The sequence below is a fragment of the Schistocerca cancellata genome, chromosome 3 (genome assembly GCF_023864275.1).
Source record: "Schistocerca cancellata isolate TAMUIC-IGC-003103 chromosome 3, iqSchCanc2.1, whole genome shotgun sequence".
NCBI lineage: Eukaryota > Metazoa > Arthropoda > Insecta > Orthoptera > Acrididae > Schistocerca > Schistocerca cancellata.
In genome coordinates this window covers 418209203-418235075 of record NC_064628.1, presented here as the reverse complement: position 1 = coordinate 418235075, position 25873 = coordinate 418209203, and the positions used below count along the sequence as shown (strand labels likewise).

Below are 25873 nucleotides of genomic sequence, written 5' to 3'. Positions count from 1 at the left end.
TAGGTCAAACAGATATCAACTGCGTTTTTTTGAATAGGAACCCTCATTTTTTTTTTATTACATATTTGTGTAGTATGTAAAGAAATATGAATGTTTTAGTTGGTTAGTTGGACCACTTTTACACTTTGTGATAGGTAGCGCTGTAATAGTCACAAACATATGGCTCACAATTTTAGACAAACAGTTGGTAACAGGTAGGTTTTTTAAATTAAAATACAGAACGTAGGTACGTTTGAACATTTTATTTCGGTTGTTCCAATGTGATACATGTACCTTTTGTGAACTTATCATTTCTGAGAACGCATGCTGTTACAGTGTGATTACCTGTAAATACCACATTAATGCAATAAATGCCCAAAATGATGTCCATCAACTTCAATGCATTTGGCAATATGTGTAACGACATTCCTCTCAACAGTGAGTAGTTCGCCTTCCATAATGTTCGCACATGCATTGACAATGCGCTGACGCATGTTGTCAGGCGTTGTCGGTGGATCACGATAGCAAACATCCTTCAACTTTCCCCACAGAAAGAAATCTGGGGATGTCAGGTCCGGTGAACGTGCGGGCCATGGTATGGTGCTTTGACGACCAATCCACCTGTCATGAAATATGCTATTCAATACCACTTCAACCACACGCGAGCTATGTGCCGGACATCCATCATGTTGGAAGTACATCGCCATTCTGTCATACAGTGAAACATCTTGTAGTAAAATTGGTAGAACAATACATAGGAAATCAGCATACATTGCATTATTTAGATTGCCATCGATAAAATTGGGGCCAATTATCCTTCCTCCCATAATGCCGCACCATTCATTAACCCGTCAAGGTCACTGATGTTCTACTTGTCACAGCCACCATGGATTTTCCATTGCTCGATAGTGCATATTATGCCGTTTTGCCTTACCATTGTTGGTGAATGATGCTTCATCGCTAAATAGAATGCGTGCAAAAAATCAGTCCTCATCCTGTAATTTCTCTTGTGCCCAGCGGCAGAACTGTACACGACATTCACATTCATCACCATGCAAATCCTGATGCATAGAAATATGGTATGGGTGCAGTCAGTGTTGATGTAGCATTCTCAACACCAACGTTTTTGAGATTTCCGATTCTTGCACAATTTGTGTGCTACTGATGTGTGGATTAGCTGTGACAGCAGCTAAAACACCTACTTGGGCATCATCATTTGTTGCAGGTCTTGGTTGATGTTTCACATGTGGCTGAACATTTCCTGTTTCCTTAAATAATGTAACTATCTGGCGAATGGGCCAGACACTTGGTTGATGTCATCCAGGATACTGAGCAGCATACCTAGCACACGCCCATTGGGCATTTTGATCACAATAGCCATACATCAACACGATATCGACCTTTTCCATAATTGGTAAACAGTCTATTTTAACACAGGAGATGTATCACAAAGCAAATACCGTCTGCATTGGCGGAATGTTGCATGATACCACGTACTTATACATTTGTGACTATTACAGCGCTATCTATCACAATGCCAAAAAGTGGTCCAACTAAAACATTCATATTTCTTTACGTACTAAACGAATATCTTATAAAAAATGGGTGTTCCTATTTAAAAAACGCACTTGATATCTGTTTGACCTATGGCAGCACCATCTATCGGGCCAACCATAGTGCCATCTGGTTTCCCCCTTCAGGCCAGACGAGTTTCGTTCTTTGTAGTTTTTTTGTTTGATGCTAATTTCATGAGATATTTGGCCCAGTCACTATCAATGGACCACCCTGTATAGTGGAACACCAGTAAATGTACAGTATTTTGCATCAAATTCAGATTCAACAGATTAATGAATACATGAATGTGCTCACCTATCCTGCACACTTTTCGCTTTGACAGACACTATTTTTTAAATCTTATGTTTATCAAGTTGTGCAGATAAACAGTTTGCATGGGATTTGTGAGTAAGAGAACATAACCAATTACACCCAAGTGACAATAAGAGTTTTGTTTTATGTTTCAGTGACTCTTGGAGCAATGGCAGCAGGTACTACCCTTGCCTGGACCAGCCCAGCCAATGCAGAACTTGACTGTGCTACGAATAGTGGACATTGTTACACTGCTAATGAACTTTCATGGATTGGTGCTTGTATGCCACTTGGAGCTTTTGCAATGGTCTTACCAATTGGTTACCTCCTCGATCTGGTGGGAAGAAAACTTACTATGCTTTGTCTTGTTCCTCCATTTGTTGCTGGATGGGCATGCATTGTGTGGGGAGATACAGTAAGTGTTTCTGCATTTTTTTTTCATTTGTTCATTCATTCACCCTCTCATCCCCCCCCCCACCCCCACCCCCCACCACCACCCCTCCCCCACCCACCCACCCACGCACACATCATGTTCCATAGATTCCATCCAGGAGGCAAACCTTTGAGGATGTGGAATGAGTCAAGGTATACACTAACATGAGACAAACACATCATAGAAACTGAAGCTGTATACTGTAGGTCTGTTAACAATAAACTTTCACTATACTGCTCAGTGCAGATTAGTTATGCCAACTGAAGCTGTTGCATTGAGTGAAACTCTGCCTTCCCATTTTGTTATATAATGACATTCATTACTTGAAATTAAGGTTGGCTTTAGAACAAAAAGGGGTGTACAATGCCACAACTAAATTGTCTGATCACTTACCCAGTGGTGTAAAATGTCTGACAGCAGAGTAAATTTTGAAAACAAATTGAAAAAGTTTCTCCTTCACAACCCTTTCTATTCCAAAGAAGAATTTCTATTATTGGAATATGTGAAAGATGATGGGTTGGAATTACTAACTCACATTTGCATATTTAAAAAATAAAAAGTTATTTTCAGACTGTAGCCATATTTACAAATTAATTTGTAATGTGAATGTAAAATGGCATCTATAATCAGTTACTTTCACATTCCATGGATCACTTGCATGAATGTTAAGTCCCATAGTGCTCAGAGCCATTTTTGAACTTACATGACCATGCATTAGTGGTCAAATATGGTACAACAGATTACCAAGCTCTATAAGGTGCCACAAAGGGAGCTTATTCAAAGTGAAACTGAAATATTTCTTGATTGACAAGTGTTCATATTCTTTAAGTGAATATTAATATTAAACTAAAATAAATTATTGTATACAATGGTACATTTGCATCGTGTATATGTAATCACATATGTATATATGATTGTACTAAACTTGAAAAAAAAAATGCTATGACGTTTGCAAAAGACACCAGTTGGTGTCTCCATGCAAAAAAAAAAAATACAATAAACAATAAACAATGACTCATTCCACATCATTACAATGTATCACGCAAGTGATCCATGGAATGCAAAAATAACTAATTGTAGATGTTATTTATCTGCTATTATTAGCTAAATATTTACATGATTACAGTGATATTTTTCAGAGAAAATTTTGTAACAAATGTAAATTTTGAGTCCTGTTTATTAAATTATTACTTGTCATACAGCATTATAACAAACACACCACATACCATGTAACTAATAGAAATTTTCACTCTGCGTTTAGATGTTAAGGTAATTTGTAGAAAGAGTTACTAACTTGGAAATTTTTTTTAAATTTTATTTTGAATTGTTAGGATTTCCCAATTTCTTGTTTTATGGTAGCTGGGATCTTGAATAGCTCACTACCAGCATACATAACGCCATTCTTAACCCTCGACAAGGAGGAAAAGTCCATGTGAAAATTATTTTTGTGTCTTGTATTGTGACTCCGTATATCACAGTTCATTTAAAATTGATTTTTGTTATCAATAACAAAAACCATTAAGGTGTGTGAAGTAAGATCCTAAGGCTTCTGCGAGGTGTATGATTATCTAATTTACACAATATTCTTACTGCTTGCATCTGTTGAGCAAACACACTATTTGCTTTAGGTACACTGCCCCAGAAGATAATTATATAAGACAACAGAGAATGAAAAATATGCATAGTAAGTCAACAGTCATTTCTTTAGGCCAGTACAATTGGAGATGCTTCCAAGTGCATAACAAGCTGAACTGAGTTTCTTGATTATTTTATCCATGTGTTGACTCCATTTTAACTTGTATCTAGCTGGATCCCCAAGGAATTTTACATTCTGTGCATCATTCACTATATAATTATTGATTGTTGCTCAATGGTCATTGCTTATTTGAAATTGTTTCACTAGCTGTGAAACAATTATAGCCGGCCGAAGTGGCCGTGCGGTTAAAGGCGCTGGAGTCTGGAACCGCAAGACCGCTACGGTCGCAGGTTCGAATCCTGCCTCGGGCATGGATGTTTGTGATGTCCTTAGGTTAGTTAGGTTTAACTAGTTCTAAGTTCTAGGGGACTAATGACCTCAGCAGTTGAGTCCCATAGTGCTCAGATCCAAACAATTATAGGCCTGTTCTACATCTGCATATATACTTTCAAAGGCGGCTGACAGTGTGTGGTGGTTTGTACTTCTGTTATCACTAACTGTTCTCCCCTTTTCTGTTCCATTTGTGAATGGCACATGGTAAGAATGATTGTTGCTAAAACTCTGTGTTAGCTCCAAAACAAATTATCAGAGTGTGGACATTTTGCAAGAGGAAGTAATATGTTTTTTTACTTTTTCTGGAACATACCCCCTCAAAATTTAAATAGTAAACTTCACCATGATCCTTGTAGTGTATGCCCTTGAGTTTGTTGAGCATCTCCATAATGCTCTTATGCCAACTAAACAATCTTGTGATTAAATATTCCACTCTTCCTTGAATCTTGTCTACCTTTTCTATTAACTGAACCTGGTAAGGGTTCCAGACTAATGAGCAGTGCTCAAGAATTATTCAAACAAGTGTTTTATTGTGAACACTACACAATATTTTGACAAGACAACTGCTAATCATCCTCAGGTGCTTACTGATGTGTTGCTGCAATGGCTCACCAATATATACACTGGCTCACAAGAAAAGCACAGGAACCAAGGATTGAGTGTCTCATTCGTGATGCGGGAAAGGCACGGCCGCAAATAGCAGCCCAGAGAGCATGTGGGCAGAGTGTTGGCACCCAATTTAAGTGTTCGGACTGTTTCTCTGTATGTGTTGACTCAGTTTTGTTCATCTGCAGCTGACAATGCCTTAGTACTGCCAGTAGTGGTTCCTATGCCTTGGGAAACTCAGAAGATATCATACAATGACTGAAGACTTTGCGCCTTGAAGCAGCTGAGATATTAGTGAGTTTCGATGTGGTCTTTTGTTCACATGAGTACCTTTGGTGGACTCATTATAACTTATAGGAACTAAGTTGGAGGAGGACATCATACTTCTAATCAAACATTTGCTTGCCTTGGCATACCTTTTATTTAAAGAAAACTGTTTTTACCAGACTGACAGTGTTGCTATGGGTAGCCCTTTGTCTCCCATTGTAGCTAATCTTTTTATGGAAGACTTCAAGGAAAAAGTACTTCATTCAGTGGTGTTGAAACCTAAATATTATGGAGATAAGTGGACAACACTTTTGTAGTTTGGTCACACAGAGCACCAAAGCTTGCTGCATTTCTGGAACACCTTGACACCCTCCATCCCAGCATTTGCTTCATCATGGAAGTGGAGAAAAATGGAGACCTCCAGTTTCTTGATGCCTTGGTCCACAAAAAAGATGTTTCCTTGTGTTGCAGTGTGTTTCGCAAACTGACTCTTACTGACCTATATCTATGAGCTTCAAGCTGCCATCACCCATCTCAATGCAGAGCCACGTTGTGGACTCTCATTCATAGGGCCAGAATTATCTCTGATGCAGGGAGTTTATCAGCAGGGCTTAGCCCTCTTCGCGTCTGCAGCTCGTGGTCTAGTGGCTAGCATTGCTGTCTCTGGACCACGTGGTCCTGGGTTCAATTACTGGCCGGATTGGTGATTTTTCTCTTCCCAGGAACTGTGTGTTTGTGTTGTCCTCATCATTTCATCTTTGTCATCATCATTCATGATAGTGGCTAGATTGAACTACATAAAAAAACTGGACTGTGACAAAATTGGGACTTTGTATGGGTGCTGATGACCGTGCAGTTGAGAGCCCCACAAACCAATCATCACCACCATTAGCCCTCTTCACACTCTGTTTGTACAAAATGGGTACACTGTTAAACAGACCTGTAAATCATTTAAATCTACACTCTCTAAACCTCAAGAACAGCCAGAAGAAACAGAACTCCACGAGGATGGTTTTTCTAGTGTATGTTGGTGGCATGTCCTTTAAGATTGGCAGGCTCTTCAAAAAACATCAAATAAAATGTCTTCCACTCTCCGGCATGAGTGCAAACTATGTTGGGTTCTGTTAGAGACAGCCTAGGTCTAACGAGACCAGGGATATATATAAAATCCCATGCCAGCATGGGAAATCATACACTGGCAAGATGCGTCACACTATTAAGGATAAATGTGCTGAATATAGGCATCAGACCAGACTGGGCCAGCCAGAAAAGTCTGCTGTGGCTGAACACTGTCTTGACATGGGACACAGTATGAACTGTGGAGAGATAAAGATCCTTTCATTTGCTTCCACATTCCAGGGCGCCATCATTAAAGAAGCAGTCAAAATTTATGTAAGTAATGACCTGATCAATAGGGACATGGGATTTCAACTCGGCAAGGCATGGGAACCAGCACTGGCAATACTAAGGCATCATCAGCTGCAGACAAATGAATCTGAGTCAACACAGACAGAGAAACATAGTCTGCACACTTAAACTGGGTGCCAGCACTCTGCGTGCACGTGATTGCTCTAGGCCACTACTTGCAGCCGTGCTTTTCCCGCGTCGCGAATGAGAAGCCTGAGGCCCATTTGTATGGCGGGGGCACTGGATGTTGCCATGCTCTATGATTCATCTACAATGACATTATAGTCTCAATCCTTGGCACCTGCACTTTTCTTGTGAGTCAGAATATATATCGGCAAGCCATTGCAGAAACGCATCAGTAAGCACCTCAGGATGATGAGCAGTTGTCTCGTCAAAATATTGTGCAGCTTCCACAACACTATCTGACATGATGCCCATGAACCAATGGAGCAGTCACTACATCAGGAAAGTCTTAAATGGCACAAGTGTTTTGTAAGTCAGATCATTCATGGATGAATTACAGTTCCTGGGGATTTTTTATATGAAACTAAGTAGGGCGTCTGATTTTCTTACTGTTTGTTTCATGTGATTATTCCAAGTAATGTTGCTCCAGATGGCTACTTCTGTGTGTTTCATGATAGTTACCAGTCTCAACAATTTGTAATTTTTAACGCAATTGTACAGTACGTATTTCTTCACCTATGTATGTGCAATATGTCACATTTATTTATTTTAGGGTCAACTACCATTCTCTACACCATTCATCAATTGTCTGCAGGTCTTCATGCTAAGTGCTAGTCTTCTGGCATTGCTACCTTCTTATAGACAACTACATAATCTGTGAATAGCCTTGTGCAGCTTCCAACGTTATCTGCTGGATCATTTACATGTATTGTGAACAGTAGTGACTGTGACACATTTCCTTGAACTGTTTCTGAATTACTTTTTACACCTTTCAATTTTTCTCCTGTTAATAGCAACATGTTGAGTTTTATCTGTGAGGAAACATTGAATCCAGTCATTACTCTCGTCCAGCACTCAGTAAGTTCATATGGCAGCACATGACTTTCCAAATGCCTTCCTGAATTAATGGAACAGGGCCTCAACTGACATCTACAACATTGTGAATCTCTCGTCAGAGCAAGCTGAGTTTTGCAAGATCTCTGTTTGCAGAATCCATGTTGGTTTTTTAATGAGGGGATTTTTGTTTTCCAAAATCAGCATAAAACAAATTCCATAATTCTACAACTGACTGACATCAGTGATATAGGCCCATAATTATGTGCATCTGTCCTATGACCCTTCTTGATAATAGGAATGACCTGCACTTTTTTTGACTCACTAGATACCTTTCCTTGCTCCAGTGATCTATGGTAAACTTCTACTAGAAGGGGAGCAAGTTTTTTGCATAACTTCTGTAGAATCTTACAGGTATATCATTTGGCTGCTTTTCCACTACCAAGCAATTGTAGTTGCTTTTCTATTTTATGACAACATATCTCAGTATCCGCTATTTGCCATATGGTGATTGAATGGAGGAACTGTATTAAGATCTTCTGGCATGAAACAATTTCAAAGGATCAAAAATTAGTATTTTGGTCTTCTCACTGTCATCTTCTGTTTTCATGCCAGTATCATCACTCAGTGATTGAATAGATGATTTTGTTCCACTTGCTGATTTTATGTAAGACAAAAACCTCTTAGAGTTTTTAGTCAGACTGATTGGCAAAATTTTATTTTCAAATTCATTGAGCAATTTTCTCAGTGCTCTCCTTAATACATATTTTCACTTCGTTTAGCTTTTGTTTGTCAGCTGGGTTTTGGACATCTCTTAAGTCTGTAATGAAGATGTCTTGTTCATTCAACAGTTATGCTCAGCTATCATCTGACCTGTGTTTGCTAGTGTTGAATTTGGACCCTTTATTAGAGTGCCTGTGTCATTAGCAAACATTTCAGTTTTTGAATTCATTGGAAGATCATTTATACAAGTTAGAAACAAAAGTGGGTCTAAAACTGATCTCTGTGGCACTAGATGTTATGTTGCATCGTTCTGAGGTTATTTTCGTGCACAATTTACAGTCTGTTACTGAGCCCTCTGCTTTTTTATGGAAGTAAGATTCCAACCATGCAAGAGGAATGTCATCAACTTTAGTTTTCTAGAATTTTGTTATCCTCATGCAAATCAAAGGCTTTGATAAGGTCACAAAGTAGATCTATATGAACAGGATAATTTTTGTTTACTTGTGCCAGGACTCCAATTTTGAGGCCTTGTGCTGCTTTCTCTGTGAAAAATACTTAACAAAATCCCAGCTGAGAGGGAGTTAACAAGTTTAATTCAGATAAATGACTCAGTTATATATCATAGGTCACTTTCTCAAAAGCTTTTGGAATGACTGGAAAGAGTGAAATGTGGTTATTATGAGAGGTGGTTTGCTTATCTCCAGTTTAGAGATGGGTATTGCCACAGCCTGTTTAAGGTTATTAGAAAGTATATGCTGAGTCACTTATTGTTTACAAAGATAGCTTAAGGGTAGTCATATCATTACAGTACAAAGTTTTAATATTCTTTACAAAAACCCCTTCACAGTCAGTATAATTACTACTTTTTAGTAATGTGATGAATTATGTAATCTCTGCAGTGGCTGTATTTTTTTTTTTTTAACTGATGTATATTGGAAATGCATGCAGTGTCTGCACCAGTAATTCAAATGCATATGTATTTTGTTGTTTATTAGTGGGTGCAATGTTTGCTGCCATAGTGAGGAACTAATCACTGAATTCAGTGACAAATTATTTGAGTGTGTGACCATTTCTGCCAGATCTATTTCCTGGGGGATCAGTTTTATTTGGATTGCTACTATTTTGTTTCTTTTAATGAATTGAAACTATTATTGTTCCCTCCCTAAAACCAGGAAAGACAGTACTTTCCCAAGCAGTTACTGTAGTGTTACTCTAATTTTTTGTGTATGGAAGTAGATGGTAAACTGCCACATAGAGTACCTGTTACAGAAGAAGAACCTCATTAACTACTTACTGTGTGTTCAGATGTATCATTGTACACTAAATAACCTGGTGGTGACTGAACCAGAAGCTTTCTTACGCAGACAATCCCTCGTAGAGGTGTTCTTTGACACTGAAAATGCTTACTGTGCTTTTTGTAAAAGATTGCCAATTTCATTAAAATCATTTCTTGCAGAGTAGTTATTTCATTGGCAGACACAAGACACATTTTCAAGCAGTTTTATGCAAGTGAATGAGATTTTATTATTTAATGGTCCTCCTCCTCAGTCCATAATTCATCACTTCCAGATGATACTTCAGAGACTGAAGTATCAGGCACAAAAGACAGTTTTCACATTTCAGACAATTAAAACAGGGTGTACTGTTTTTAATCATTAAATGTACCTGCAGTTACAAATATGGATAACAATGAGCTGTATAATGGAATGTTGAAAATGAAAATTTATGCCTGGCTGAGACTCAAACCTGGATTTCCAGCTTATCGCGAGTGGTCGCCTTAGCATTTGGCTATCCAAGCACGAGTAACGGCCAGACCCAAACTTTCATGTGATCAATCACCTGTCTACAACCTCTAATCATACACTCAATATGTATATTGCCATACAGGGGAGACATTTTACTAAAAGTTGCTTGCCAGGTGTTGATGGATAAATGCAATATTGCGAAGAATGATGCAAAGCGTGTCCAAAGGAACTTTGCATCTTATTTGAGAACAACCAAAGCACTGCAATATTGTATTTTTAATCATGTCTGTCCCAGTCTTAATGTAACAGCACTACATTTTTATGACATTATCCATTTCAGTTTGTCAGTCGAGCCCACGGGCCTCGCATATGATCAAAGGCTGTCATGGCTACAATGTTTGTAAAACCTTAAAGTATGATCATGTTTAGCCTTAAACATTTGAAAATGTTTCATTGTCAGTTGAAAGATAGAGGATGCAGGACTGGTCCTATCAACAATAATTCTACAAAGCATTCATCTGGTCCAGCTAGACTACAGGTATACCATCTATCGTGCAGTAGAGAAAGTCTTCCAACTTCATTGGCTGATAAAGAAAAAGAGAATTACTTGCATTCAATAACTGAAATGGAAGCATAGTCTACTGTTGCAAACTGTAGTGTCACTAGAGTGTGCAGCAATGAAGCTATAGAAGTTGCTAGGCAAGCAGGCAAGGAGAGTGCCAGAGTCAGCAGACCAGCTGAAGTCCAATAACAATCCAGTGTTTTGCCAGAGCAGACACCACAAGCATAAACCGAGTAATGGCAAGGTTGAATAACAGTTACCAAGACATCATGTTACTAAGAGCAATTTACAGCAACTGGTCGGAGGCCATAACACCTCTAATGCTGGCTTGCTAGTGGTCAGAGACACCATATTCTCTTCTGGTGCATTGTGTGGACTGGACTGTAAGATGATGATTCAGACATTACTAATGTGTCTGCTTCCAAGTCCAAACTGATATAAGCATGATACAATACTAAATACCCTCCTCCTTTAGTGGGTATTTAGGGCTTAAAATGGCTGTGGCAATGGGAGTGCAAGCACAGTGATGATGAATGAACACTGATATTGCCATCCATTGCTTTCTGTGTAGTATTGTTAGAGGTAGGACCAGGTAGTAGCAGCATCTGCACAATGGAAGGGCCTGGCTGGTCTGTTGATTGCAAGGTGCTATTTGGGCTAACGTCTGATGGAGATTGTGTTCAGAAAGATAGAGGAGGATGTAAGTGTTCTCTCTCTATTGGCACCCATTTTTGGTTTGTGATCACTTCAAACACCTGTTGAAGATTCTAGTGTGGTCTCAGATCATACAGCTGCTAGTGGAAGGGAATTGGTAGGTTCAGGATTGGCATTTGTTCTCAAGTGGGTGTCCTGCCTACCTCTGTCCCTGACTGACTAATTGGTCTGTGGGTGCATCCTGCAATGTATATCATAGCAAAATCTGATTCCCATGATGAATCAGTCACTCTTGCGTGGATATGAGTTCAAAAATTTGGTGCCCTCTGTTGCTGGTCATGGCACCTCAGGATCTATGTGAGGTGCAAGTTCTGATTTGCAGCCCACACAGTAATAGGATGAGTACAGGCTTGGAATCTGTGTTTGCTTATCAGGCACATAAAGTCAAATAATGTTTGGGATCTGCACCCATTAAAAACTTTGGCCATGTCACACCCATTGAGGTGGACAGATCAGTGAGAAGTGAGGAAGCTAGTGGGGCCGTTGATAATATGACCTTCTGTGTTTGTGTTTTGAAGTTCCTGATCATCCATTCCACTCAGAATGAAGGGATGGTAATTAGATGTTCTATGCTGTTACAGAGACAGAACTGCTTAATTGCAGTGGTACCAACTGGGGATGGTAGTCCAACACAATAAAGGAGGAGGACCTTCTACAGTGAAAAAAGTTTCCAGAGGTTGGCTTGTGGCTGTCATGAGTTGGTTGGTATTTGTACCATGAATGGAAAGCTAGAGGGAGCATCATCCAGTAGTAACCCCATGGCACCTTGGAGTGGACATGCAAAATAAACATAGTCTCTCCCTTGGGCATTCGGGTTTAAGCTGGGGAGAAGTGTTCTGTCAGGGCTGACGGGTTATGAGTGCAAGTGTGACAGGCTGAAACCACACAGTCTTCTACAGCATTGACTATGAGCCAGTAAACATGGCAATGAGCCTAGCTGTCACATCCTTGTGTCATCCAGTGTGATGTATGAAGCTGCTGAGGAAAGTGGGCTTGGAGAGAGGACAGAATTACATTCCTCTTCATCTGTAGCTAATAATATGACCCCTGCATTACATTGAGATGACGGCACAAAGAAAGAAGTATCCTGCATGGTGGAACAGTCATTTCTGGCATTACCATGGCCACATTTGTGGTGTTGATGACAGTACCCGACAACAGTTTTTTGCCCTGTAGTTGTGGCTACCTCATTAACAGTAACTGGGAATTTGTCCATAGCTAGATGCAGGTTATGACTGAGCAGAAAGCACATTATCTTTTTATTGTAATTTTTATCTGGAGCCCTAGACATATGGATTAGAGAGTTTGCATTATGCTGGTGCATAATGAGTAGTGTTTTTGTTTTTCGTGTTGGTATTCCGCTTGCTGAGGGTTTATTTATCAATTATCATGTCTTATTTGTAGTTCATGGTTGATGTCTGAATTTACATATGGTCATTTTGAGATGGCGAGGAGAGCTGTGTATGCTAAAAAATGGAGTGCCAAGTGGAGAAATCAGGATATTTATGATATATTCTTTTGTTTGAATTCTACAGAGAGGTAACAGCAGCAGAGGCATCCAGAAACATATTTGTCATGTATGGGGACAATGTCATTGAATAGAGCATGGCATGTACAGTAGCAGGTTGCCTTGTATGCATAGCCTTTGATTTTGAGGCACAGGGCCATGCATTGATGGGAGGAAGAGTGGTTGGAAGTGTAGGATAACATGCTGTGGTTGATTAAGCCAGCCACCCAGCTGTAGCATAGCTCTTTCCAGCCACAGAGGTAAAACAGAGTCTTGTTAACACACCTCCTGGTTGGAGTTTGTCCTATGCTACATAGATTCTTTCTTCAGCAAGAGGACACATTAGTGTGTCAAGCCTATGGTGTAAAGATTTATATATACTGCATTTTAACAGAGTTTGTGTAAATCCTAACAAGTGTAAAGCAAACCTTCCTCTAGTTTATCTGCCCTCTCTTTTGGCAACTGAAGACAAGTTTGAGAAGACTTTTAAGGATTTGTAATATCACTGATTTTGTTCCTGCATTATTAGGAAAGAGATTGTAATATGTCATCAGGATGGCTGGCTGCATGTTCCCCCCCCCCCCCCCCCCCCCCCCCCCCGTCTCCCACCCCTGCCCCCTTCTTGCCCTCATATCCTATTTAAGCCTTTTCCCTGTTAACTTTTTAGCAGGTTTTAGGACTGGACCTATGTTTCTGGTTTTAAATTATAAGTGTTTGAGTTAATGATTGCTAGTGCAAATAGAAGAGCGTGATTGCAAATTTAAGCGAACTTTTATCTTGTGCAGTTTTTCAGTTTTAAAGTTTCAACTAAATTTGTCTCTGGCAACTTTTGCAAGGGTGCTGCTGTTGTGCAGCCCAATACAATAACAAGGTTCTTTCCTTTCATCTGACTATACTAGAAATTGTAAAGAGTTCAGTGCAACAGTCTGTTTTTTTAGTGTTATATTAATTACCGTTTCATTCATAAACAGTAAAAATATGTAGTATATGTTGTTGCTGTTAAATCTGCTAGTTATGTTTCTTTCAATCAGCAGTAATCTGTTTTATTCCTTTCATAATTTTATTGAAACATTTCCTTTGTTCCAGTTACTGACTTGACAGGATCTTTTAAATTGATTATTATCTTTATTTGTTTTACAGGTTGTTTGGCTGTGTGTAGGACGCTTGCTGACAGGAGGAATGGGAGGTGCATTCAGTTTAACAGCACCTGTCTACACAAGTGAGATTGCGCAAAAGGAAATTCGGGGAACACTAGGAGGCTATTACCAACTTATGCTTACTGTGGGAATACTGTTTGTGTATTTGTTGGGACTAGGTGTGGAGCTGTTTTGGATATCCATTGCATGTGGTGTCATGCCCATCCTATTTGCAGCAGCTTTTATCTTCATGCCTGAGACTCCATTGTATCGCCTGAAGCAAGGACGTGGTGATGAGGCACGTAAAGCGCTGCAGTGGTTCAGAGGCCCACACTATGATGTCGAACCTGAGCTGGCTGAAATGAGAGAATCTGTAGAGAGTTCAGCGAAGGAAAAGGTCTCTTTGTGGAAGGCCTTCAATACACCAGCTGCACGAAAAGGAGTTCTTGTTGCTTTTGGCCTCATGATTTTCCAACAACTCAGTGGAGTAAATGCTGTGATATTTTACACCTCCGACATTTTTAAGGTGCGTTACATTTATGTTTGAATTCTTTTTAATGAATTACACGTGCATATTAAAAGTACTTAAAGAAGCAGTGGGAAACCAAATTATGAATATAATTTTTCAAAAGTGATCTGAGGAGTCATATCCATTATTTAAAGTCAATGCAATAACAGGTTACACATTAGCAATGAAACTAAGTGCTGTGTATGTTTCAGTTCCATATGGGAACATAAGTTATACTGACATTGTTGTTGAGTTCACACTGAGCTGAAATTTGCACATTGATGCTTTTGGGGTTTTTAGGCATGTCATAAAATGAATGATTAGGTTGAAGCTGTGAAGGTACAAGTATTAACCTATCTGTTACATGCATGAGACATTCAAATTTCTTTTTTGTAATTATTTCAGTGGCTCAATCTTGTTCTCCATGACTTGTTGTTTTGTTGCTAATCTTTTCACCTCTGCAGACCTGGTATATCCAATATGCTAGGAAAAACTTTTTTTGCCTTTTCTGTTTTTGTAGACAGCAATTGACATTTATTTCCAGGTAAAATTCAGTACAAATTGCAGTTCTAGTTAAAATAGCTTTATCTCCTCTTTTTTTAATACAGAACTACAAAACAACAACACAAAACTATGATGCTCAATTGTACATATATTTTAAAATGATGTTATAGTGGAAATAGTAAACAGAAACAAAAGACTGTCTAATCCTATGTGTACCGATACTTTTAACAGAGTTTATATTTCATTACACCAGCTATAACCATGTACTAATCCCTCCTCAGTGATAACATTAAAGTACTTTTTTTGGAAATGCTCTGTATGGCCAGAATGTGAATTCATTAGATTGGTTGATGACACTCCAAAGGTTTTATGGCTGGAGTTGGTTGATTGATTGTGTGGAGCTGACATGAGTGGTCCATGCTCCATATTTTTCAGCAGGAAGGCTTGAGTCGATTGATGGAGACAGTCTTCTAACCACGAAGTGTTTCAACATCAAAGTGTTTTTCAGAGCGTGAACCTACCAGATAGTTAGGGAAGTTTCCTCTCTGTGTATAATCTCTTATGAACAAATGTGAAAAGTCATAAGTTCAAAATGGATGAAGACAAATGTTGTAGGGTGATAGTGAACATTTATTGTTTTATGTGACTGCATGTGTGCTACTTCAGGTTGAAAATTAAATTGGAATGTCGCACACTCAATTGGTGTAGGCTCAAAGAATTTCTGCAGTACCTAACAGTCCTGTTCCCACAGTCCAATCAAACAGCAATTATTGAAATGGTTTAATTTTAACATTAACATTTCTTTGTCTGTACTGTCATACACGTAAATTTATATCAGTACATGATGGGAAATGGCACTGTAGAATAGATATTACAGTGTTGGTTGTTTCATAAACAAGAACACAGTAATAAACCTCATCTGGGTAATTTGAAGATGTTCACAGCTCAGCTCATTGTCCATTATATTCTGGGACATCATTCTTCAGGGGGGCCAGGTTTTAAATGTTTTTGTGAAGATATTAATTTGTTGATAGTAAAGCATTATCATTTTTAGTCAAGTTCAATGTCTGCAACAAATTGTATCTTTTCCCCGTACTTCACTTTCAAATAGCCACTGACTTTGTAATTGGTAATATTTCATTTCGTTTAATCATTGTAGAAATAATCATATAAAAGTTGATAGTTTTTGTTAGACATGGTTTCCACAAAATAATACTTTACTCCATATTACAAGAATCAAGTTCAGCACTTGACTTTTTATGACTGGCCTCTTGTTGGTGCAGAGCATCAAAGATGCCTTCTTACAATATTGACATTATGATGTTTCTTGGTGTTTGTGAAAAATTGTAAGAGTTTTTATTTTTATGGTGTGTGAAATGTTATGATGGATTTTCCATAATTAAATATTTCACAATGTGAAATAACATGCCAGTTTGTCAATCAAAACAACTAAAATTTATGGGATAATTAAAATTTTTAAAAGTCAAAAATGAAAATGGATGTCCAAAATATTACAGGAAATATGAAAAAGAAAAAAATTGAATAAATATCCTTACGTAGCACACTTTATCTCAAAGGTTCCGGTACTGAATTTTGGGTTTTCATTTATAAAAAAAAGTAGTTGAAAAATGGATTAGTAGTTGAAAAATGGATTGAATCATAAATTTTGTTAATCAGAGTATTAATCACAATCTACCACTCAACAGATATCCCTGTAGTGCTGATTTGTTATAAACAGTGATTTTATATTCTGGAGTCACAAAAGCACAGAGACTCATTAAAATTGTTGGTAAGTTGTCAACCAGTCATCTGAGAGTCAGGCTCATAATGCTGCCTTGACATTGCAGTGTCACTGTTCAACTTTGTCTTTTGATGCCAGATGATTAGCAGTAGCTCGTATCTTGAGACTTTGTGACATGAGTGAATAACAGGCAAAGAAACTGTCATAGCATATCAGTGGGTATAATCCAAAACATGCCATCCATGACGATAACAGAGTGCTGGGAACACTTTCTGCAGAGATGTCCATTAGTGATACTGCCACCGGTCAATGTGTAGATCTGTCAATCATTGTTAAGAGGTAAATGGAGCCTGGATAGCAAGGTAATGGCACCTCAAGATTAATATAAATATGTGGGACATGACTGTCAACTTTGCTGAAAGTTCCGTAAGTGCTGGTTGTTTTGAAACATACACTTGTTGGCAAAAAATATATGGTTTTTTTTCCCAGCTTTACTTCTTGTTTCAGTGAAGGTCGAATGAAGTGCTGTTGAATCAGTCCATTGTGCCTTTGATGGCAGGATGAGCCAAGTCATATAGTGCATGGCATGGACCCCCCCACCCCAATCCCCCAGGGGACTCAGCCTCTCTTTGACGGGTTCATGGTTGGCTACCATGGGGCCCCATCCTTTTCAGCTTCTTTTACCTTCCATGATACATGTCTGTCCTCTTGCCATTCTTTTTCCCTTCCCTTGGGGAACATGTCTGAGGTTTGTTGGGAATGTTCTGCATTGTCCATAGCTTACAGACAAAGTGTCTCCACACTGTTTTTCATTCCATTTTCATTTCTTTGTTCACCTTCTCCTACCCTTCCTCTGCTTCAACGTTTGAGGCTCCTCTTTTCTTCTTCCTCCCTGTGCTCTCCTGAAGGCTGGCCCATGTATCTGATGCATAATGGTACTGGGTAACATGTAATTCCCAGCCCTGGGTTGACAGGTAGGGTTCACATGTACCCTCTCGTGCACACCAGGCCTAGGGAGGGGTGACTGCCTGAGCTGCTACCTTCCCAAATTGCCAAGTGCCCTCTGTCAGGTGTTCGGGAGGTGTGACCTGAGGTGTGAACAATCGGCTAAGATGGAAGTGCCCCCTTGTGGAGGGGGCCCCCACTTGGAAGGAGCACGCCATCAGAGATGCTGGCAATCATGGGAATTTTCTCACAATGAACCAATCATCATCTTTGCACTCTACATCTACCAAACGTAAACGGAATGACGCTTCTGATTCAAAGACCCTCCCAGCTGCATCACAGTTTCTCATGGTTTCAAGTACTGAAGATGGTCAGTCCTTTGCAATGGTAAATCTCTTTCTAATTCAGAAAGATGTTGATGGAATTGACAGCCCTGTGAAATCCTTCTGTTGTTTATGCAATGGCACTTTGCTTTTGGAGACTACTTCTGATTCTCAAGCACAACAACTGCTTGCTGTTTCACTGCTCCACAGCTATCCTGGTTGGGTTGACCCCCCATAGAACTCTGAATTCTTCCCACGGTGTTATTTACACTGGGCTGCTTGACAGCCTGACTGAGGCCAAAATCCAAACATACCTCTCTGATCAGGTTGCCATTGGCGTCCAATGGGTGATGTAAAAGGCAGATACCTCCTTAGTGCCCACACACACTCTTTTTCTCACCTTTAATATAGTGGTGCTTCCAACCAAGAACAAAGCAGGCTATGAAGTTATCACAGTCTGACTGTACATACCGAATCCGATGTGCCGCTACCGTTGCCATCATTTCAACCAGACTTAAATGTCTTGTCAACATCTTACCAAATGTGTAACCTGTGGTAGGGATGTGCATGAGGGCGATTGTCTGCCTCCTCACTGTAACTGTAATGGTGACCATGCCACCTCCTCTTGGGATTGTCCCATGTATCTCAATGGGTGGGCTGTCTAGGAGATCTGGGTAAAGGAAGAAGTATCTTACCTGGTCACTCACAAGTTACTGGCTAGCTGCAAACCCTGTGTATTACCATCTGACACTTACAGTACTGTTCTTCCTACACCTTGCTCCATGAAGGACATGGCCACACAGACATTCAACCTAAAATTCAGCTCTGAGGTTGTGAAATCACTCATTGTAGTATCAACATCTCCTTGTCTAGCTGTGCAACAAGCCATCAAACTCTCATCCCACAGGGTGAAGTTACCACCTATGCAATCAGCAGGTCAGAAAGGACAGAAGGAATACTCCTGTGAAGATTTCCTATGTCCCTCCAGCCAACCAACACCACTGTCTCCCTCTGACAACTGGAAAGGCTTGAAGAAGTCAACCAAAGGCAAATGTCTTCTCCTTTGCTAACTCAAAGATTCTCTTCAATGGTGTCGTCATGTGACACCCTCACCTGGCCAGCCTCCATGTCGCTGGTGTGCAGCGCCAACTGTTTTTCTGCACTGGAATCCACAGGCTGACAGCAGAAGAGAGCTGATGCTTCTGAAGGACTTGTGGAGCAGGATCCTCCTGCCTCTGTTCCCTGTAGCAGCGAGTCCTCGCAGGCTGGCACTCGGCAGCCACTGAGGTGACACCCCTTCATTTTTACCTCATCATGACTCTCCTCCAATGGAACATTTGTGGCATTTGATCTACAAAGAATAGCATCATCCACTTGTTCTGTGCCTTCAGGAAACAAAATTGCATCCTCATGAGTGCTTTGGCCTTCCACTTTTCTTCCCAATCTGTTTTGATCTTCTCCCCCCCCCCACTCCCCTGAGATCGGCATTACATCTCATGGAAGAGTCATGCTGCTCATACGGAATGACATTCATAGTCAGCCCCTCTTCCTGACTACCCGTCTTCAAGCTGTTTTCCTTCCTCACTTGACCTTTTCCGTTTGTATCTTTTACATCCCTTCATCATTCAGTGTCTATAGGATAGACTTCCTCCAGCTTATTCGGCAGCTACCTCAACCCTTTCTACTGATCAGTAATTTTAATGTGCACCATCCCCTTTGGGGTTCTCCCAGAATCTTTTTGAGAGGTGCTCTATTGGCTGACCTTCTTAATCAACTTAACCTCTTCTGCCTTAACACAGGAGCATCCGTGTTCCTTTCAGACTCCTCGCACACCTATTCCCATTTGGATCTATCCTTCTGCACTGCCCAGCTGTTTCATCATTTCTAGTGGTCTGTTCTCTCTGACACATAGTCAAGTGACCTCCTCTTAGCCATCTCACCATGAGGAGATCATTTTAGCTAAGTTGGGTATCAGGCACTGTCGTTTTAGCCATTGTCATTAGTTAAGCGGTGTTCTTCCGCCACTTTGTACTCATTGACCTCAACCTTTGACAGTCTGCCATTTCCTGATGGAATTCCCTTTTTTTTTACATTTAAGTTCTCATTTGTGTTTACGATCTGAGTTATTGGCTGTTTCAGCAAACAACACAAGGGCTGTCGAGTGCATTTTTGTTTTTATCCATTGTATCAATGTGGTGAAGGACATTTAAACTTTTACCTCCATTTTTTATGGCATATTTTATAGACCTTCCTCCCCATCCCTAATTTTTGTTGTCTTCTTGTCCATTGATAGAGATTAATGTGTCATCGTTTTTAACTCTTCTCTTTGTCTTCGAGTTCTGCAGTTCTGACATGGGTGCATATGATCCTAGTTGTTTTTTCGCCCTAAAACAAAACAAACCATTTCAAAAATTTGAAAAGTCCTAATGTTATAATCACACCTGAGTTTTGTGGATCATCTGGTGCCGCAGGAATGTGATGATAAGCTTGAATAAAGTCTATTTTAGATAATACCTTTCTGCTGGAGAGTTGGCAGTTGAAATCATATAAAAAAGTTAATGGAAATCAGTCTGGCACTGTAAAGCTTTCAAAGCTCAGTAATCCTTACAGGTATGCAGATTTCAAATTTTCATGGGAACGAGATGGAGAAGACTACACTAGCAGCTTTTAGAAGGATGACGTATACCAAGCCTGATCATGACTTGAAATTAAAGTTTTACTTAAGCCAATTTTCCTGATGATAAGTACCTGCATACATTGGAGGCTCTGTAGCTGTGATTGTGTATTGAACATTAACCTCAGGAAAAGTATAATTAGGTTTCTCCATGAGAAATTTAGGATATCTCATTAGACAGTCTCAATATTTGAGCTGTGGTTCTATCAAAAGCACTAAAATGTTAATAGGTACATTTATAGAAACTGTATTAGAAATTAAGAGTTTGTCAGTGAAGCAGCTTTCTATGTGCAACATCAAGCAATAGACCATAATAGCTAAAATAAAAATAAATAAAAAAAAAGAAAGAAATTGGCTGGTGAACATTTGCAGTAAGACATTGTCACAGAAATCTGTTTTGAACAGCTATTGTTAGTTGGAGTTCCCTAACCTTCCTCTTTGTTCTTGCATCTAAGATGATAACAGAATTAGAGAGATCTGCAGACTTTCCAAATTCCTAACTTTGCCTAGGTTTACATAATAAATGCTTATTAGAATGAGCAGGTGTAGGTAGAATAAACCAAGTTGACAATTTCTACTTAGCTTTGTGATTGTCAAGTTATTGTTTAATAAATAAATAAATAAATAATGAAGAAGAAGAAGAAGAAACAGTAAATAAATAATAATAATATTATTTTTAATGGTCACACTTGTTTCACCTCTATGGTGGCACAAATTAGTAGTCAGCAACATCCTGACATTACAAATATTTTTCACATCTTAACTCTTCTACTATTTCTATCGTTACTATTAATCAGAGATATGTTTTATCTCAAAAATCATTAGATGCTTTTCTCTTAGCCACCAGAAACACAGTAATTATATAATAAATTGTCAATATATTTCCTGATACAAACATCTACTCTTTGCCGTCGTCAAAAATTGCTCTACAATACAAAGTAAAGTGCATTGTCTACATCATAATCAAAAATTCAGGGTCAACACTGAAAATAAAGGTAGTTCAATTTTGTATTCCACTCTTAATCTTTTCTTTAAATTTGCCTTCACATAAAGAGCACAAGACATTTTTGCACAAATTAACATAGCTCTACTTTTACTGCATGCTGTTACTCTTTTTCTTTCATTTTCAGCCCAAAACTGTGATAATTTTTGACAAAATTAGGTATTCTGTGCAAATTACTTGTATCTTTAGCATTGTTACAGCTGTTGCCTTAAAATATTTTTACATAATTTTGATTAGTTATTACAGTCTGCAAGTTAAAATTACAAAATTTTGCATCAAAGTTGGGTGCTTATCAGTACTTTCAGCATTACCACAAACATGTAAGCTACTGTTTCTAAGCTGACTACAGAATTCATTTTGGTATATCAACCACCTATTAAACTGTAATCAACTACAAAGTTGCAATAATTTTTCTGAAGTGCCATATTGTTGAAAATTTCAGATACTTCTTTACATATGAATCATTTGCAAGTGATGGATTCCACATGGTCTTCAGTGTCTCATGTTGAAATTCCACTTACTTTAGATATAGGTAAATTATTCATTATTTACAATAGGAAAAAAATTTGTCTGTACAACAGGATTGTCTACTGTACTTCCAGCATCCCTCCTTCCACAACATTGTCATTTAAAGTTTGTTAGTTTACTAAATTATCTTGAATGCTAATTTCAGTTTTCTGAATTCTACCAATAAGACTTTTGGTGCTAAAATTCCAGTTTCATTCACAAGTTTATGAACTTCACTATGTAATGTATTTACTGATTCATGTTTGAGATTTTTGTGTTACGATATTTTAAAGTGTAATTTTTTTTTTTTTTTTCACTTTTAACCACAATTGATTGTTTCATTGGCTTTAACCTTTCTTAATTTTTTAATGTAGGCTGTTCAACTGTCAAATAACCATAACTGATTGTTCCATTACTTTTAAAGATTGACCAAGCACTAATATCATTCTTTTCAATTGTGAATACTATTGTTACACTGATTTAAATTATTTGCTCCCCCTCCTTGATTGTTAGGTTCTGATTTGACCTTTGGCTCGAGTATAGTTATTTGTAAAACCTGTTTTTCACACAAAAATACAAGAAAAAAAAGTTGTTTTTACTTAAATTTTATGTGTCAGTCTGCTGCTGCCAGTTTCTCTTATTGTCCAATATCTATCCTGGTTACAATCATGTTTTTCTAGTTTCCATATAGTTAATTTTGTTCCTGCAACATGCATATAATTTTAGTACATGTGTGTCTGTTTCCATGATGGACAAGAGCCCTCGGTTCTAACTGCCCTTCTTGCTCTGTTTACTACAATAATAGTATAAATAAAGAAATTTGCATACTTTTCAAAATGCTACCTTTGCCTATGTTTGCATAAGAAATGCATATTAACATGAGCAAGTGCAGGTAGAATAAACCAAGCTCTTAGTTTCTATTTAGCTTTGCGATCAGTGAATTGTTGTTTGGCTGTTAGTCTAATGAGTCAATTTGGCTTCTTATGAGATATAGCAGGTTGTAATTTTGAAATATGTATGTACAAATAATATAGAGGATGCAGATAACTTTCTTTGCATCATTTATTGAACATTAGACCTCAATAAGAACAATCATAATGCCATGTCTCAGTAACTTTGCAGTTCAAAATCTGAAACGTGTTTTCTCTCTAACACATGCCATGAACACTGTGATCCATAAAAATGTTACTTATTTGTGCCAAACAGTTACACAGATCTACAAAAACAAATATACAAGAAGTCACAGTACAGTGATTTTATGAAGTATTGATCTCTTACACACAAAGGAATTAACACACAAATAATTAATTCTGCTACAAATATTGTCAAGTTATTACTCAGAATAAATTGTAGTGTGACATTAACAATTTCAAATGCAATTATAATTTTGAATTAAATTGGAAGTATGAAAAATAGCTGTGTCTTTTGAAAACAAATTTTGTTACTTTCATGTGTTATTTCTATTTATAAATGGAAAAACTAAATGTATAGGTCTCTCCTCTTCATTTTCTACTGTACCTTCCTACTTAATTCTTGACATCCACCTATAGCATTACATTTCAAATGCTTCCACATCATTCACTGGTTTCCTGAAAAGTCTGTTTGACTTCCACATAATGCTGTGATACACACATACACATTTCTGGAAATTTCTTCTTAAAATCTGTGTTATTGTTTGATCCCAGCAGCGAACAAAAAAACAAAACAAAAACAAAATCTTCCTGTGTAGCAATATACTTCTGAAATTTCCCTTCTTTTGTCATCCTGTATGATTTTGTCTGTTATGCTGGATAGTTCTTTCACTATGTCTACAGTTCTATCTGCACCAAATTTAAGTTTAGCAAATAGTTGTTTTGCTTCCCATTACTCCCTATCATTAATATTTTTTTTTTTTTTTTTTTTTTTTTTTTTTTTTTTTTTTTTTTTATAGTGTAATGGATTTGTAATCTCTATTCTGTGTTTTGTATTATGTGCATTCCATTCAACAAGTCATCCAGGCTTCTACCCAGAAGAGGTGTGCTCACTTCCAGCCTTAGTATTTTTACCAGTTCCTTTTGAACTTTCATTTCACTTCAGAATTCTCAACATATTGCCAATATGAGCAGCTTACAACATTGTACAAGGGATGGTCAAAAAGTAACAGGAATTTTTCGCTTTTGTAGGTTTATACATCTGATTTTCCAAAAAAAAAATTATCTTGTTTGTGTACATGTTCCTGATGTATATTTGCATTTTCAGTGTTTTCAATATTTAATTTATTGTTGACAAATGAAAAGATGTGTGTTTATGAGTGCTCAGAAAACTTTACTTTCGAAAAAGATGGACCGAAGAACTTGCATCAAATTCTGCTTGAAAAACAGAATCAAGTACAGCATCACATTTGAATTGTTGACTGTAACTTTTGGCAAATCTGCTATGAGTAACTCAAGAGTTTACAAGTGGTATAAATGTTTCAAAGAGGGTTGAGAACACACTGAAGATGACCGCTCTGGATGCTCTAGCACACCAATTGCTGACAAATCTGTGGAAGAAGTAAAGATAATGGTCCTGGTAAATCACCAAATCACCATCAGAGGGGTTGCTGATGATGTCAACATATCTTTTGGCTTATGATATGCATATGTCTTCTTTTTTTTTTTTGGGTATGAAACACGTAGCAGCAAAATTTGCTTCAAAATTGTTGTATTTCAACCAAAAATGACGACACATAGACATCACCCAGGACTTGCTGAATGAAGTTGAAAATTATCCAGGATTTCTAGAGAAGGTTATAACAGAAGATGAAACATTGGCACAGGCATGTGAGGTTGAAACCAAGGCCCAGTGGTCCCAATAGGAACTGCCTGAAGAACAAAGACCGTAAAGAAACTTGACAAGCTTGACCACATGTGAAGGTTCTTCTGACTGTTTTCTTTGATTACAGTGGAATAGTGCATCAAGAGTTCCTGTCTTATGATTGTGTGATCAGCAAGGAAAACTACCTGGAAGTTATGTGCTGCTTGCATGAAGCAGTCAGAAGATGATGACCAGAATTGTGGCAAAACCACTTGTAGAAATTTCATCGTGATAATGCTCCTGTTTGTGTGTCCTTTTTTTACAATAAACAAAACCATTATATTGCCTCAGCTGTGTATTCACTGGATATGGCCCTGGCAACTTCTTTATATTCCCAAGCTCGAAAAGAAACTCACTGACATTGTTTTGCTAGCATTGATGAGGTAAAAACGGAATCACTGAAGGAGCTGAACATCATAATGAAAAGCGAGTCCCCAAAGTGCTTCGAAGATTGGCAAAAGCACCGTCACTCCAAAAATTCTCATGCCTCATATTCTTTTTAAGATTAAATTTAGTGTTTTAGTTGCTTACTCTATTGTACAACATGAAATATACGAAAACTGTACCACCACCATATGATACACACTTTGTTAGTAAGTATGCCTTCAGATTAAACCATGCATTGAACAAAACACAAAGAGAAATGGAAAAAATTATAATCTTCTGATCTTATGTTTCCTTCATGTATGATCATCTTGAACTGCTTTTCGGGCTTCTTACGATTACCATCAGAACCACTTAAAGATGGCAAAATTATTGCAAAACCCAGATGATGTTACACAGCAGAATATCCAAGAACAAAACAAAAATTTGTAACTGTACTTTATTATTTTTTTGTTCTG

The 25873-nt window shown here is 38.2% G+C and overlaps 1 protein-coding gene across 2 annotated transcripts in view; it reads left to right on the top strand.

Annotated features, from left to right (window-relative positions):
* The window catches only part of LOC126175165 (facilitated trehalose transporter Tret1-like), a 194208-nt gene that overhangs the window by 166311 nt on the left and 2024 nt on the right, over positions 1-25873 (top strand). For both annotated transcript variants that reach the window (XM_049921754.1, XM_049921753.1), the window contains 2 exons: positions 2001-2260; positions 13996-14517. In XM_049921754.1, coding sequence (XP_049777711.1) covers positions 2001-2260; positions 13996-14517 — 782 coding nt within the window. The remainder of the gene's footprint in view (positions 1-2000; positions 2261-13995; positions 14518-25873) is intronic.